General features: G+C 40.1%; 1 protein-coding gene across 2 annotated transcripts in view; it reads left to right on the forward strand.

Moving 5' to 3' along the window:
- Positions 1 to 17,836, forward strand: part of LOC142753072 (putative ATP-dependent RNA helicase DDX60) — a 178,905-nt gene that overhangs the window by 33,507 nt on the left and 127,562 nt on the right. For both annotated transcript variants that reach the window (XM_075860265.1, XM_075860266.1), the window contains exons 4-8: positions 4,958 to 5,147; positions 6,845 to 7,183; positions 8,138 to 8,245; positions 13,212 to 13,325; positions 13,657 to 13,815. In XM_075860265.1, the coding sequence (XP_075716380.1) occupies positions 4,958 to 5,147; positions 6,845 to 7,183; positions 8,138 to 8,245; positions 13,212 to 13,325; positions 13,657 to 13,815 (910 nt within the window). The remainder of the gene's footprint in view (positions 1 to 4,957; positions 5,148 to 6,844; positions 7,184 to 8,137; positions 8,246 to 13,211; positions 13,326 to 13,656; positions 13,816 to 17,836) is intronic.

Genomic DNA, 17,836 nt, shown 5'->3' on the forward strand with positions numbered 1-17,836 from the left:
CAAAAGCCAAATGGCGTCCCTCCCTTCTGAGCCCTACAGCGTGCCAAAACAGCCATTTACGTCCACCGATATGGCATCGCCATACCCGGGAGAACCCGGTTAATATTTTATGTGGTATTTGTGGCACAAACTGGGCACAACATATAGTGCACTAAAATGGCACATCAGTGGAAAATTTTAATTTTCACTCTGCACCATCCGCTGCGCATTAAACCCTTCGCGCACCATGACTTAATAGCATGTCGTGGTGTGGGGGGTGATATATGGAGCGTCTCACGCGCTGAGCCCGCGCCATACGCTGCGGGTGTCAGCTGTGTATTACAGCTGATACCCGGGACTAACGGACAGAAACAGCGATCACGCTGTTACAGGTGCATGTAAAAATGACAATATACTGCAATACATTAGTATTGCAGTGTATTCTACCAGTGATCTAACGATTGCTGGTTCAAGTCTTCTAGGGGGACTAATAAAATATGTAAAAACAAAAGTAAATAGTTATTATTAGTGGAAAAAATGTAATAAATATTTAAAGTCCAAAAAGAAACCCTTTTCACATTTTTCCTCTAAAGTAATGTCAAAAAATACACAAAATTGGTATCGCTGCATCTGTAAAAGTCTTATGTACCAAAAAATGGTACCAATAAAAACTACAGCTCGTCCCGCAAAAAATAAGTCCTCACACCACTCTATTGACGGAAAAATAAAAAAGTTGTGGCTCTCGGAAAGCGGGGAGGAATAACGAAAAATCAAAATATGGATCAGTTCGGAAAGGGTTAATTACTTTCTAATTAAAAAACATTTATGACCACATGTGGGGTATTGCCGTACTCGGGAGAAATTGCTTTACAAATGTTGCGCGGCATTTTCTCCTTTATCCTTTGTGAAATTGAAAAAATTCGACATTTTAGTGGAAATAATGTTGATATTAATTTTCACAGCCTAATTCTGCAAAAGACGTGTGGAAACCTAAATTCTCGCTATACCCATAGATAGATTCTTTAAGTGGTGTCGTTTCCCAAATTGGGTTACTTTTTGAGGGGCTTCCACTGTTTCGGTCCCTCGGGGGCTTTGCAAATTCGACATGACACCTAAAAACTATTCCAGCTAAATTTGAGCTCCAAAAGCCAAATAGCGCTCCTTCCCTTCTAAGCCCCGGTGTGGGTCCAAACAGCAGTTTATTACCACATGTGGGGTATTTACGTAATCAGGAGAACTTGTTTTACAAATGTTGGGTTGCTTTTTCTCCTTTATTCCTTGTAAAAATTAAAAATGTCTAACTTCTTACAGAAAAAAAGTAGATTTTTACCTTTACAGACTAATTCCAATGAATTCAGCAAAACAACTGTGGGGTCAAAGTGCTGACTTTACTCCTAGAAAAATTCCTTGAGGGGTGTAGTTTCCAAAATGGGGTCACTATTGGGGGGTTTACACGGTTTTCATCCCTCCAGTGCATTGCAAACGCGACACGGCACTGAAAACTATTCCAGCAAAATCAGAAATCCAAAATCCAAATGGCGCTCCTTCCCTTCTGAGCCCAGCTGTGGGTCCAAACAGCAGTTTATTACCACATATGGGGTATTGCTATAATCGGAAGAAATTGCTTTACATATGTTGGGATGTTTTTTCTACTTTATTCCTTGTAAAAATTTAAAATTTCTATGTTTTTTCACAAAAAAAGTAGATTTTCATCTTCATATACTAATTTAAATAAATGTAGCAAAAAAACTGTGGCTTCAAAATGCTAACTATAACCATAGATAAATTCCCTGAGGGGTGTAGTTTCCAAAATGGGGACACTTTTGGGGGGTCTTTACTGTTTTGGTACCACAAGACCTATTCAAACCTGACATGGTGCCTAAAATATATTCTAAAAAAAGGAGGCCCCAAAATCCACTAGGTGCTCCTTTGCTTCTGAGGCCTGTGTTTCAGTCCATTATCACACTAGGGCCACATGTGGGATATTTCTAAAAACTGCAGAATCTGGGCAATAAATATTGAGTTGCATTTCTTGGGTAAAACCTTCAGTGGTACTGGAAAAATTTATTAGAAATGAATTTTAAAAGAAGAAAAAATTAAATTTGTAAATTTCACCTCTACTTTGCTTTAATTCCTGTGAAACGCCTATAGGGTTAAAACACTTTCTGAATGTTGTTTTGAATACTTTGATGGGTGCAGTTTTCAAAATCAGGTGACTTCTGGAGACTTTCTAATATATAGGGCCCTCAAAGCCACTTCAGATCTGAACTGGTCCCTTAAAAAATAGCCTTTTGAAATTTTCTTGAAAATGTGAGAAATTGCTGCTAAAGTTCTAAGCCTTGTAACGTCCTAGAAAAATAAAAGGACGTTCAAAAAATGATGCAAACATAAAGTAGACATATAGGAAATGTTAACTAGTAAATATTTTGTGTGGTATTACTATCTGTTTTACAAGCAGATACATTGCAATTTAGAAAAATGCAGATTTTTGCAAATTTTCTCTAAATTTTTGGTGTTTTTGACAAATAAATATTGAATTTAACGACGAAATTTTTTCAGTATCATAAAGTACAACATGTCACGAGAAAACAATCTCAGAATCGCTTGGATAGGCAAAACATAAACATATGTGGATATTACCACATAAAGTGACACATGTCAGATTTGCAAAAATCGGCTGTGTCCACAAGGCCAAAACAGGCTTAGACACTAAGGGGTTAATTTATATAAATGTTTATTTTGGCAAAAATGTAGAAAAAAAAGGCAGTTCTGCTGCAGTTTTTTTTACGTTTTTTTACACCATACAACGATCATCAGAAATAACATTATACATTTATTGTACAGGTTATATCAAATATACATATATTATTTCATGTTTTGAGACTTATATTTTGAAAAGTTTATTTATTGTAAAAAAATGTGTATTTCTGTGTAATTTTAAAAAAATTTAACATCACATTTTTTTAAATTAACTTTTCATTTTGATTTTTGAACATTAATGTACTGGCATATATCTAAATGCCAGTACATTAGCCTGTGTACTGATTATACATAGGCAGTTGTTAGGGCATACCTCAGAAATGTGTGCACGTAATAGTTGGTGAAACAAGAAGGCACACCTGATCGAGTTTTGCTGGTTCGTCGGCAAAACTAAACTTTATGGCATATCGGGTCTTTGCAGACCTTTGATTCAGTGCGGTTTGCTAGCCTCTGGATCTGACTTTTGGTGTCTGTTTCCTAGGAAAGGAGATCCTCCCAGCGTCCAATTAGTGCAGGATAGGGCATAAAACAAAAGAGCTCTTATGTGAGGCAATCCCGTGGCTGATAAAAGCACAAATATTTCTGATGAAGACCTAGGTTCTAGGTCGAAACGTGAAGCATCCCAATTTATCCAGTGTTTGTTTTATTGTAAGTCCGTCCCGAATAAACAGAAATAATTTCTAATGACCGTCATGTGCTTTTATCTGCCACGGGAGCACCCCACGTAGGAGCTCTTTTGTTTTATACCCTATCCTGCACCAATAGCTTAGAGTGATACATTACTTCCCACTGATCCTCTTCTTCGCCACCATCAAATGTGCCTCAGGAAATTGAGCTACATGAACAGGACACTTTAAATGAATGTATTACTTGTAGCTACTTTCTGCTAGGTTAACTAGGTTGCTAGGTTAACGCCAGGGCTACACCTAGACTTTTTGTAACGCTACTGATTGTATTCAACTATTGAGCTACAGCTGCATTCCAGATGAATACATTGAGTTGCATGTAATCTTGCGGACTGTAGCTGTCACTCAAGAGTTAAAAGCAATCAGTAGTGCTTCAAAAAGTCTAGGTGTAGTCCTGCGCTAACTTTTCTTGTTTTATTGCAGGTAGATGTAGTTCCTTCAGCCGATCCCTGTATATCTCCAGTAGGCAGAGGTCCTAGAGCTGAGGTCTCTGATATTAATGTATCACTATGTTGCTCAGAAGAATAGTTATGGTAGGAACACACACAGCGTAAACACTGCTGATTTTCCACAACGGATTTCATTGCGGAAAGTCCACATCCTAATACAGTAGCAGCAGTGTGGGTGAGATTTAAACAAACCTCATCCGCACACAGCGCTAAAAATCAACCGAAAGAAACGTTCAGAAATTCCCCTGCGGTGCGGTTTTTGACACAGCAACATGTAAATTTATGCTGCGGAATCGCTGCTCTTTTGTTGCGGGTTTTCTCCATCTATTTCCATGGGGTAGTAAAACCCGCAACAAAGTGCTATGTGTTGCAACTTTTGCGGCGGAAACATTGCAAATCTGCCGCAAAAATCGCAAATGAAAAAATTTTTTAATTTTAATTTGAAAATAATAAATAAAGCTCATTCTTACCCCCTGCAGTAGTCCCAGTGGCGCGATCCTCTTTTCTTAACACAGCCCGGCCTCCTGGGATGACGTTTCATCCCATTTGACTTCTGCAGCCAATCAAGGGCTGCAGCGGTCACATGGACTACAGCATCATCACAGGAGGCTGGGCTACACGCAGAAGAGAGAGAGAGACGCGTCGCTATGGCTACGGGCGGGTAAGTTTAAAAAAAAAAATTCTCTACTACTGCAGGATTTCGTCAGCGGACATGACGCCCGAAAAGCCGCACAACAATTTTCGGCAACCAGGGCGGATACGCTGTGTAGTTTTACGCAGTGTATTTGTCCTGATTCCGCTGTGTGTATTCCTACTCTAAAGGTAGAATCTCAGCTCCATGGGATTACCGGAGGTACTGCCCTGTGTGCCTATGTACTGGGCTAGGTACTGAGATAACTGCTAGTTACTCTGTCCACAATGGGACAGTCTGGTGTCATGTTGGCTGGGTGAGCAAATTATAGTACCCAGATCAAAAGTTTACATAAATGCTTTGGACAAAGTTATGGTATATTATGCACTTAATGTAAACTCAATCTGCACAGTTTATCATGGTCTTGACATGTTCTTCTTTTCTTCCTACAGCTTTGCAAGTCTTTTTAATGATTATGTGGAATCTGATGTCTTTGTCATTGATGGAGATTCATTATTATTATCCTGCGCTTTTGATGAATCCCTGAAGAAAGGACAGAGTTTACATTTATTTTTCTTGGTGGAACGTTTCTTGCTTAATTTTACGGACAAAGGTGCAAGATATGTTGTTGTCTTCTTTCAGGTTGGTACCTAATGCTAATCCAAAATTGGCATTGTGTTATTAAATGTCTAAGGCTGTGTTCACATGAGCGTTATCTTTCTGTTGAGGGGTTTCGTCTGGCGGTTTCCGTCAGGGGAACCCCTCAACGGAAAGGCAAATGGAAACCTTAGCTTCCATTTTCATCACCATTGATCTCAATGTGATGAAAAAGTTGCTAATGGTTTCCGTTTGTCACCGTTGTGACTGGGTTCCGTTGGTTTGACGGAATCAATAGTGCAGTCGAAGGTTTCCGTTTGCCTTTCCATTGAGGGGTTCCCCAGATGGAAACCTCTGACGGAACCCCTCAACGGAATGACAACGCTGATGTGAACAGGCCCTTAATATGAAATGGAAGTACACATATAGTAGGTTGCCCTTTAGGGAACTTATACATATGAGTCTAAGTATCCTGACAATATGTCCTTGCGGGCTCTGGATCAGTAAATCCAGTTCAGCAAGCAGTGGATATTTTCTGCTGGAGAATTTTCCTGAGATCTGCAAAATTTCGCAGCTGATAATGCTGTGAATTTTAGCCATTACAGAAGACATTCATGACAGATATGTTATGCTAGGAATTTTAAAATATCCGCAGCATCCCGTCAAATCCATGCTAATTTTTCTTCCCTCAGTGTGTGAATGGAGTTTAGTAAATCCCCATTTATATGCACTGTACTTCACAGTCTTTAGGGTGGAATTAGTAATGAAAATTAACAACAAATATGCCGTATGTGAATCTAGCCTAAGGGTAAGTTCATACATGGCAGATTTGTTGCAGAAATTTCTGAAACTGTCCCAAACACCTGAATGGGGTTTACAGAAACCTATGCACATGCTGCAGAGACCACCTCATTCATATATATGGAATTTTCAGTTGGAGAAATTTCTGCTGCGTGTGAACATAGCGGTTTAGAGGAAGTAACGCCTCATTATTTGTGCCATTTTTTTTAGATGCTGGATGAAATATAAAATGCATTACAAACAACACTTTTTTGTTGCGTTTTTCTGGCCTTTTGGTACCGTTTTTTTTTCAAGATGCAGCATGCTCTAAGTATGGCGTTTTTTTCTCCATAGGCTTGTCTATAGGACTTGAAAAATACCAAAAAAAGCATGTTATAAATATAATAAATAAAAAATAACACAAGAAAAGCATAAAAATACACGTGTACCATTAAAAAAAAGCTGGTGTTTTTAGCAAAAAAAAAAACTCAATAAAAATACTATGTATGAAGGAAGCCTAAAGGTCTGAGAAATGGGTTGAACAAAAGTCCTATACATGTATGAAGGAAGCGTAAAGGTCTAAGAAATAGGTTGAATAAAATCTTAGACATAGGGAAACATCTCTATATAGGTGTACTAAAGAGGCCGCATCTGCATCACTGGAGATCAACGATACTGGTAAGGCTCTATTCACATTACACTTGGCAGTTTATGTCTGAAAAAAATACAAGTATTCATGTATATACTGTACAGTACCCATAGGCTTCTATGGGGCAGACGCTTTGTCCTTTTGGCATATGTCTCACCGGTATACCTTTTTCACAATATACTTTCTGTATTAACTCCTCATAGTTTTACTGTAAGTTTCATTGTGTCCTCAACTGAAAATATTCAAATATACAGTCATGTAAATATATCACCTCCAGCGTTTCTCTTATAGATGTGTTTTGTACTTTCTACAGGATATGGAACAAATGTATTCCCAGTGTCATACGTTAAAGTCCTGGCGTACTCAATTGATAATTCACCTGCAGAAAAATACAGACACAACCGTATACACCTTCGCAAACTTTCTCTCTGAGCAATGGAAATCTTTCCTCAGGGATCAGTCTCCTTACTTTTTAATGGTTTCTGATAAAGGAATGACTCCTGAGCAGACATGTTTTTTAAATATGCTAATGTTAGATTCTCTGGTAAACAACATGGATGTTGTGCTCACCGCTGGACAGCAATATGATCACCTCAGGGTTTATGGATACCATATCAGATCTTCACTTCGGACTAAAATGTTCATAGCGGTGGTAAGAAGTTTATGCTCAATACAAATTTGTAACGCAAAGAAATAAAGCAAAATGAGAATCTTAAAAAGCTTTATAGTTTATATTAAATAAAACTAAAGCTGAAGACAGACATAATGAATGGTTGCTACTTACAATATAAGCCGCTCAGACAGCTGTAAAGATGTCAACTTGGGACAGAGACAGCCCTTCACAGGGTGATACTCGAGCAGCGGGTCACAGCAAAAATATGAGTGGTCTTTTTTATTCAGACCTCCTTTATTATTTATCAGACCCCAGACCAGACCCCTAAATTTATTTCAGACTCCACACCCCTAAATATATTCAGCCCCTAGACCAGGCCCCATAAATATATTCAGACCGTAGACCAGACCCCTAACTTTATTCAAACCCAAGATCAGACTAAACAAAAGAAATATTCAGACATCTGACCAGACTTACCCTCCACGCTCTTGTTCAGCTCCAGGCATCACTGCACTGGGTCCTGGTGATGTCCAGCTGCCCATTACATCCTGTGAAGTGTAGTGATGCTTTTACACAGGAGTATATTCTGCCCGTTAAATGGGCGCTGAACGAAAGTACAGCTTGTCAATCAGTGCTCGATTGCTCCACTCATACGGCGCATCAATTACAAGTATGGGGACAAACGATTGTTAATACGATCATTCGTCACCATAGATTTGCATCAAGTCAGTATCACATCCAATGTTTTCATCCTCCCTCCTGGCAAATAGGCAAAAACTTTATATCATGGATGACCGAGTGAGAGAGGCTAAAAATAGGGTGACTCCCGGTAAAACCATGTCTGCTGATGCCATGGAGACGAAGAAATGGAGGCAGTATAAACTATTAATTTTAACAATGTGCAACAATGTCCTATTTAATTATATTAAAGTTACAAGTGTTGCATGTGAAAAGGACATTACAGACTAAATTATCTCCTTTCCCTTTCTTTAGCATGAGAAAAACTTTGAAGTAACTTTGAAAAAAATCATTAAGTCACAAAAACAAAACCTGTCCAAACCACTCTTTAAATTCCTAAAGACGATCAACGGCAAAGAACAGGTACAAACGCAAGCTATTTAGTAAAAGATGTTAATAGCTGTGATTGAGTGATAAATGTTTATTATGTACAGATTTGTTGGCCTGGGCAGACACTCAGGATTTTAAGGTTTAGGGTTCACAAGGGGCTGAGGTTTCGCCGGTATTTCGATGCATATTCCAGCATGCACACACATAAAAATAGATGCACATGTACGTGATAGACCCAATTATTGCCCTTATTATAAAGTGAATAATGTCACCATAGGGCAGGGGTAGGCAACCTGGGTGAGGCAGAGATCTACTGTAAGAATACAGAAGGGTCTTAAGATCAACCGTGATATAAATGTATTTTTTTTCCATACAGAAAAGAAAAAGAAGCAACCCTGTTTAGGTCATACACTGGGATATTTTCACATGATAATTCAAATTTTTCACAAACATGTTTTAATCACATCAGTCTAGAAATGTGTCAGTCAGTATGGTAACAAATAAAAACCAAGGCATCCTGTGGACTATGGTGATAACTACTGCTGCTCTTTGTCCACATCTTTTGGACTGAAGGGCCCTCATTGTTGAACTAAGGCAACAGTGATATACTCAGGGTCTGTCAAAGATTTACCAGTAGTTGTTGCCTACCTCAGTCATAGAGTGAAGTCAATCAATGCTTTTTTAAACATTTTTAAAAAAAATACACATATATATATGTATATATATATATATATATATATATATAACATGAGTTTAGCTCCCTCTAGTGGTAAATTTGGACGTGGATTTTGATGCAGATTTGACTGTGGATTTCCCCCTTTGTAATGGCCTTTCCGTAGTAGCATAGAGTGTGATGCCTATTTAAAAAACACACAGAAAGCCCTAAAATCTGAGCAGGCTTTTCAGCTATGTGTGAATGGGGTTTCGAAAACCCCATTCACTTGTATTGCATTGTAATTTTCCGGTGTGGAATCCGCAACTAAACTTTGTAGCAAATTCGCTACATAAGGAAATGGCCTTAGAATTCAGGTGTAGTAAGATAGCAGTCCTGGAGGCCATTGTTTGGTCCCAGCTGCCATAGAAACCCATTGGCATGCCACAATCGCATTGCAAGGGATGCAATGGGGTTAAATGGCCGGGATCAGAGTTATCTCTGATCCAGGCCTTTAGAGCAAGGTGTCGGTTGCAAGTAATGACACGGGCTCAGCTCCTGAGCTCACAACATCAAATTGGCTTAAATTTCGGCAAGATGTGCAAACCCCTTAAGGGTTTAATGAAAAAAGTAGTAAAATAAAAAAATACCTTATGGAGGATATAAAATGTAAATGAAAAATAGACAATATAAAAGAAAACAAGAAGAAAATTCACACAAAAACAGACATTTTCTTTTGCAATAATAAAGCTTTTATTAGACATAAATAAATTAGGCTTTAATAATCGGAATTATTTAGTCATTAGTAATTATTAGCCAGACTGCATATGGAAAACTGTACAGTTTTGGGCACCAATGTACAAGAAAGACATAGCAAAGCTTCAGCATTCAATGGCAGGCGCCTAAAGTAAAAATGGAATGGGTGTACTACAGTACCTAGAAAGATTATCAAAATTGGGGTTATTTAGTTTGGTAGAGGTCTCCTCCTAATAACTGTATAAATATGTCAAAGATCAATACAGAGATCTCTCTAATGATCTATTTATACCCAGGACTGTAACTATAACAAAGGGGCATCCAATACTTCTAGAGGACAGAAGCTTTCTACACCAACATAGGAGGGGATTCTTTACTTTAACCCATTAGTGACCACCTCATAGTGTTTTTACGGCGGCCACTAATGGGCTTTATTCCGATGCAATAGCCTTTTTACGGCGCTGGATCGGAATAAATAAACAGAGCAGGAAGCCGTTAAATCTCCCTGCTCTCAGCTACCAGAGGTAGCTGAGGGCTGGGGGCATCCCTGCTCGAACATGTGAGATCGATATTAGTATTGATCTCACCCGTTTAACCCCTCAGATGCGGCGCTCAATAGCGAGCGCCGCATCTGAGTGGTTTTTGATAGAGGGAGGGAGCTCCCTCTCTCTACCGCCGACACCTGGCGATAAGATCGCCGAGTGTCTGTCTTCTAAGGCAGCCGGGGGCCTAATAAAGGCCCGGAGGTCTGCCTGTAGTGTATGCCTGCTAGGTCATGCCTCAGGCATGACCTAGCAGATGCCTGTCCGTTTTACACGGACAGGCATAGTACACTGCAATACAGAAGATTTGCAGTGTATTATAAATGCGATCGAATTATCGCATAGTGAAGTACCCTAGTGGGACTAGTAAAACAGTTTAAATTTTTTTTAATAAGAAGTGAAAAAAAAAAAGGGAAAAAAATAACGAAAAACCCACTTTTTCCCCTTACAAACGGCTTTATTATTAAAAAACAAAATAAAGTAAAAAAAGTTACACATATTTGGTATCGCCGCGTCCGTAATGACCCCAACTATAAACTTATTACATCATTTAACCCGCATGGTGAACGTCATAAGAAATAAACTAAAAAACCATGCAAAAATGGCTCTTTTCTCTGAATCCAGCCTTAAATGTTATAAAAAGTGATAAAAAAAAGTCGCATCTACTCCAAAATGGTACCGATAAAAACTACAAGTCGTCCCACAAAAAAAAGCCCCCATACAACTGCATCGGCAAAAAAATAAAAAAGTTATGGCTCTTCAAATATGGAGACACAAAAACAAATAATTTTGAAAAGAAAGTGTTTTCAATGTGTAAAAGTAGTAAAACATACAAAATCTATATAAATTTGGTATCGTTGCAATCGCAACAACCTGCTGAATAAAGATATTGTGTTAATTATACCACACAGTAAACGGTGTAAATTTAGGACGCAAAAAATTGTGGCGAAATTGCTGTTTTTTTTCTATTCCCCCCCCCAAAAAAAGTTAAATCAATACATTTTATTTACCCCAAAATGGTGCTATTAAAAAGTAAAACTTGTCCCGCAAAAAACAAGACATTATACAGCTATGTTGACGCAAAAATAAAAAAGTTATAGCTCTTTGAATAAGATGATGGAAAAACGTAAAGAATGACTTGGTCATTAACCCCTTCCCCCTGCTTGCATTCTGGGCCCTAATGACCAAGCCATTTTCTAAATTTTCCCTCCCTCTCTCCAAAACCACTCAGATGCGGTGCTCGCTATTGAGCACCGTATCTGAGGGGTTAAACGGGTGAGATCGATACTAATATCGATCTCACACGGCAGAGCAGGGACGCCCCCAGCCCTCAGCCGCCTCTGGCAGCTGAGAGCAGGGAGATTTGACAGCTCCCTGCTCTGTTTACTTTATTCTAATGCAGCGCTGTGGAATAGCGGCGCTGTAGAATAAAGCCCATTAATGAACCGCTGTGAAAAGGCTTTTCGGCGGTCATTAAGGGGTTAAGGTCTAAAATAGGCTGGTCATTAAGGGGTTAAGTGAGACTATGTAACACTCGGCCAGGGGATGTTGTCATGGTTAATTTAGTGAAAAAGTTGAAAAGGGATTTGGATGCTTTTCCTGAAAGTAATAATACAGTATTAGGCCTCATTTACACGAGCGTAATATACGCGCGTGCGACGCGCGTGCTTTGCACGCATGTCGTACGCACCTATATTACTCTATGGGGCAGTTTAGACGATGCGTGAATTTCGCGCAGCGCGAGTGCGTTGCGTAAAACTCACGACATGTTCTAAAATTCTGCGTTTTTCGCGCATCACGCACCCATTGAAGTCAATGGGGGCGTGAAAACCACGCATGCCGCACGGAAGCACCTCCGTGCGAACTGCGTGATTCGCGCAAGAGCTGTCAAACTCCTGAATGTAAACAGAAAAGCACCACGTGCTTTTCTGTTTACAAACATCCAAACGGAGTGTCAAATTAGAGATGAGCGCACCGAACTTCACCGGGTTCGGCCGAACTCGTTTTGACCAAACCCGGCAAAAAATGTTCGGGTACGCGACGTCAGGAGACAGTCACTGTTCACGGTGCTGAAAGAGTTAAATTGGTTCAGCACCATGGACAGTGACTTCCGATCACAATATACATGAACCTGTAAAAAAAACAGAAGTTCTGACTTACCGCTAACTCCCGGCTTCTTCCTCCAGTCTGACCTCCCGGGATGACAATTCAGTCCAAGTGACAGCTGCAGCCAATCACAGGCCAAGCACAGGCTGCAGCCAATCACAGGCTGCAGCGGTCTCATGGACTGCCGCGTCATCCTGGGAGGTGGGGCCGGATGACAAGAGAGGGACGCGTCACCAAGGCAACGGCCGGGAGACCGGACTGGAGGAAGCAGGAAGTTCTTGGTAAGTATGAACGTCTTGTTTTTTATTCACAGGTTGGTGTATATTGTGTTCGGCACTCACTGTCGAGGGTGCTGAAAGAGTTACTGCCGATCAGTTAGCTCTTTCAGCACCTTGGACAGTGACGGGCGTCGACTAGCCTCATCTCTATGATGGCGGCTGCGCGAAAATCACGCAGCCGCGCATCATACACGGATGACACACGGAGCTGTCAAGTGCCTTTTGCGCACGCAAAACGCAGCGTTTTTTGCGCGCGCAAAACGCACACGCTCGTGTAAAGCAGGCCTAATGGAGATAAATCTTTGAAAGTATTTGTTGTCAGGAGAGAATTTTTTCATCAAAATTTGGAAAATTGGCTTCTGTCTCATGGGGTTTTTTGGGATTTCTCTGGATCAACATTGCACCAAAATAGGTTGAACTAGATGTCTTTTTTTTTCAACTTTACTATGTAAACTATATCAACCCATTCAATAAATTTACCCCAATGCCAAATCACAAATGCACAAAAATGCCACATGTGAATACACCCTTATAATACTGGCATCATGATAAACAATCAGGAGTAAAGCAGATTTAAAGTGTTCTTTATAATACTGGCATCATGATAAACAATCAGGAGTAAAGCAGATTTAAAGTGTTCTCCTCTGTGCTCTTTTCTTTCATAGGTGCAGAAATGCTTTTCTCTACTTCCTACACATAAGAAAGATGCACGAGCAATCACTTGTGTTGTTTCATGTGCCATCGCACTGAGAATATATGCTGAATCTAAAACCAACGAGGTACCATCTTTATGTAGTATAGAAAACAAATCCGAGGATTGGGACCTTCTGGGGTTCGTCGGGCACCGTAGGGATCCATCATACGGATGTGAACATAGCCTTAGGTGTTGTTAGCAGTCTCAACAATTGTTATGATATTGGATAAATCAGGACCCTCTTACTTTAGTCTTTAACTTGTCCTAGTAACTGCCTTGCTGATCATTTATTCTTAAAATGCAGAACATGAAGAAAGTCCTTAAGTTCTTTTTGCTAAATTATATTTATAGCACAGAGTTTCTATATTCTAACACAAAATATAAATCATATTGAAGCTATATTTCCTTTGTTAAAGGATGACAACATGAGCCTGACACTGGAAGAAGCAAGTGACTTATGCAAAATGCAATGTCTCTGTGTGGCACTAATGATAACTTTGCCACTTTCACAACGAGCGCGAATACGAAAACTAAATGGAAAATGGAACAAAAATGCTTCCTCATTTATGGATATGGTGAGAATTAATGTATTATACTAGTATTGAGGTCAGTGATGCACACTGCTAGTGTACATATACGTACCATCAAGAATTATAGCACATGAATACATGACCACTGGTTCTTATCGATTATTGTTTATCCGCTGCAGGCCTGTGTGATATCCCCCATGAAACTTTATTACAGGCTCATCACATTGTTACTAATAAGTTAAATGCTGATTGTAGTCAATGAGAAAACCGTAGAAACATCACATAAACTTTGACCAATCAGCATACTGGGGTTTTAAAATAAAATGCAGAATACTGTGATATTTGTGTGGTTTTCAACTGCACTGTGTGAATGAGACTTCGCAAAATTCCACTGACTATAGCGTAACATTCACGTGTTACGATCGTGGACGAATGCATATTCACATCCCATGATATCAGAATTTGTGGTTACAACTCTCCTAAATTAGATGTAAATATTAAGAGAAACCACACAAAGTGTACACGACCAGTAAAAAATTTGGGGAAAAAAAATCTAAGGAAAGGGGAAGAAGGGCCAAAGTGAGTCTCAGGAAAGTGTGAGTGACCCTCAACTTCACACCTCATGAATGGGCTGAATATGCTAGAATAACAATAATAATCTTTATGTATATGGCACCAACAAATTTCGCAGCACTTCAGACATTACATTTTGAAAAAACAAATTTACAATTCATACAAGAGGAGTGAGGACCCTGTTCACAAGAGCTTACAATCTATGAGGAAATAGGGGAGAGACAAAATGTAAGTGGGAGGTTCCGATTATGGTGAATGTTAATCTAAGGTCATCGGCAGAACGTAGAGCCCGAGCAGGGTGGTAGACAGAGATGAGGGAGGAGATGTAAGGAGGTTCAGCACTGTGGAGAGCTTTGTGGGTGACTAATTAGTTACAATTTTATTCTAAAGGGAATGGGCAACCAGCACAGTGACTGGCACAGGGTAGAGGCATTGGTGTAGCGGTTGGTCAGAAAGATGAGCCTGGCTGCTGCATTGAGGATAGATTGGAGGGGGGAGAGTTTAGCGAGAGAAAGACCGATTAGTAATGAGTTATAGTAATCAAGACGAGAGTGAATCAGAGCAACAATAATAGTTTTGGCTGTTTCTACAGTAAGAAGAGGGCGAATTCTGGAGATGTTTTTAAGGTGAAGGTTACAGGTGCATGGAAGTGATTGACTGTGGGGACTAAAGGAAAGATTGGAGTAAAAAATAACCCCAAGACAGTGGGCGCGCTGCCTAGGAGTTATGGTAGTATTACAGACTGAAATGGAGACATCAGGTTTAGGGAGGTTAGTAGATGGTGAAAACACAAGGAGCTCAGTTTTAGAAAGATTCAATTTCAGATAGAGAGAGGACATGATGTTAGAGACAGCGGACAGACAATCACTGACATTTTGTGTTAGAGCGGCGGTGATTCACGGGTAGAGGTATATAATTGGGTGTCATCAGCGTAGAGATGGTAGTGGAAGCCAAATCTGCTGATGGTTTGTACAACAGGGGCTGTGTAGAGAGAAAAGAGGAGCGGACCTAGGAATGATCCATGAAGAAATCCAACAGCAAGGGGAAGAGGAGAAGAAGTAGTGCAATGAGTACAGAATACAATATCTTGGCATGTATAGTATTTAATTATTATAGTGTTTTTATTATAATTACAACTAATAATACACCAAGGTATGCTAATATAATTTCAATAGCCATTGTTTGTGAGTCAACACTGTGTGTGTCAAGAACAAACAAATTAATGACCCTTGGTAGCTGGCGGGCACAATATACATAAACACGGAAAAAGGCTGCCTGCAACAGCCAAACCCAATTTCCCAGCCCCCACTAATATATGAAATGAATTGTACTTTATTAGCTACGTATAGCTGAACAGACCACACTTAGAATTAAAATTATCACCAGCCGAGATCGGACGCACAAATGTATTACCTGATTGAACAGGCATATGTTGTATGTTAACGTAGGAATGATTCTTCCCTATCCAGTTAAATTGTAAAACAACTAGTGGGCAACGATAGGTCCGGTCATTGGCAGTGTCAAAAATATTCACAGCCCCCCCGACATGTTTCGCTACTAAGTAGCGTCCTCAGGGGTACACGGGGCTAATGGCGGCGCAAAATAAAAACGATCCTAATATAGACACGCAAGATGACGCGTCCAAAGGTGTGTCGGGCCAGATGGCCTATGGCGATAGAGGAGACAAAAATGCCTCTCAGCTGTATTTGGCTGACGAATGAACAACCGGATAAGATAGCTCAATCAGAGACCAGAGACGACGCATGCGCATGGGGGTGAAAGAGGGACTTAGTGCACTCAAACCAACCCAGATTGCGACTCACCGAGTGAGTCACTAGCGCCTGCGCAGATGCATGAAACAATGACTTAGTGCCAGAGAGGCTCATTATGCCTATCGATGTGCAACACTATGTGCAGCGGTACCCCTAAACGATACTCAACGAGCATATATCTACCAGTCAAGCCGGTGTAAGGGTAACTGAATAAAGAGGAGCCCATAGTCCATCAAGACTAATATAAAGTGATTGAATGGATAGCCCAAAGTGTATATTTAACACTCGGTTGCCATATTACAATCTAGATCATGACCAAGTTGATAAGTCCAAATCAATGTATCCGATTAGTATCAAAAATTAGGGCACATGTGCACCAATGTAAGTCAGGTTCAAGGAGTAACGTCCCCATGCGTCTACACACATCAGATAGTGTGGTAATTCCCCACAACTAAGGGGGGGGGGAGAGGAGGGAATGTCATTCACGACCAAAAAGGTACCTCAAAAATCTCCAATTAGAGATATGCCATACCTCTGAGGGTCGACACAGGATCAATAATTATGTATATAATATGTCAGTGACAATAAACCGCCTCCATCATGTGATCACAGCTATAATGAATGTAAATACGTGGATTAATCCAACCAATTGATCAGAAATAATTCTCATATTATTTTGTTATTCTGTTATTTATATGATTTAAGAAAAGTTCTCCACAACTATGTAGAGAACGCAATGGCAGATAAGTAATGTTCAATTTATAAGTAGTTTTTATATGTACATATGTGATTCTACAGAGGTCCAATAATATGGACAAAAAATACAACGAGAAAAATTCTCGATGTCTAACTGCAGAACTAAAGAAACGCACTGAAGGTGAAACCCTCATTCAGACCTAAGGGAGACATGGTATTAAGTCGGTGGATCCACCTCGCTTCCTCCTGCAGGAGTTTACGGTCCAGATTGCCCGCTCTAGGTCCCATCTTGATTTGGGCTATACCCCAAAATTTAAGCAACCTGGGGTTACCTCCATGAAACTTTACAATGTGTCTAGAGAGAGCGGTATCCTCGTTACAGGTCACCGCACTTATATGTCTAGACACACGTCTTCTCAATTCCTGAATGGTTTTACCCACATACAACTTGGGGCAAGGACACTTTGCAATATAGACCACCCCACTGCTCTGGCAGTTCAAAAATTGTTCGATTCGATATAACTTGCCATCGACGGGATTAGAAAAGTTCTTAACTGTCGGCATTAGGGGGCAGAAAGAACATCTGCCGCATGGATGGAAGCCCTTCAGGGGTGATCTAAGCCATGTCGAAGGAGTGTGGGATTGTTTGGAATAATGGCTATGTACCAAGAATTCCCGTAAATTCCTGCCCCTACGGTAGGTGACACTCGGATTGGCCATCACTGCATCCCTGAGATCAGGGTCAGCCGTCAGGATAGCCCAGTGTCTTTGTAGAATCTGGACATGCTTTCTCCACTCGACAGTAGTTCCCTCCTCTCACTGTGTGTGTGACTCAAATAAAGCAGAGCTGGTAATGTTGGCATGTATGCGTTAGTTCCACAATTATGAGTCATCTAGCACTCCACATCACTGTGAAAGTATGAAGCAATGAAACGTCTATGCTCCAAACAACTGGAAGAGGCACCAGCTGTAAATCTGAGTTCTGAACCCCCCTTTATTTAAATTGTATCTCTTGATTTGTCCAT

Source organism: Rhinoderma darwinii, chromosome 1 (genome assembly GCF_050947455.1).
Source record: "Rhinoderma darwinii isolate aRhiDar2 chromosome 1, aRhiDar2.hap1, whole genome shotgun sequence".
In the NCBI taxonomy this organism is placed as follows: Eukaryota; Metazoa; Chordata; class Amphibia; order Anura; family Rhinodermatidae; genus Rhinoderma; species Rhinoderma darwinii.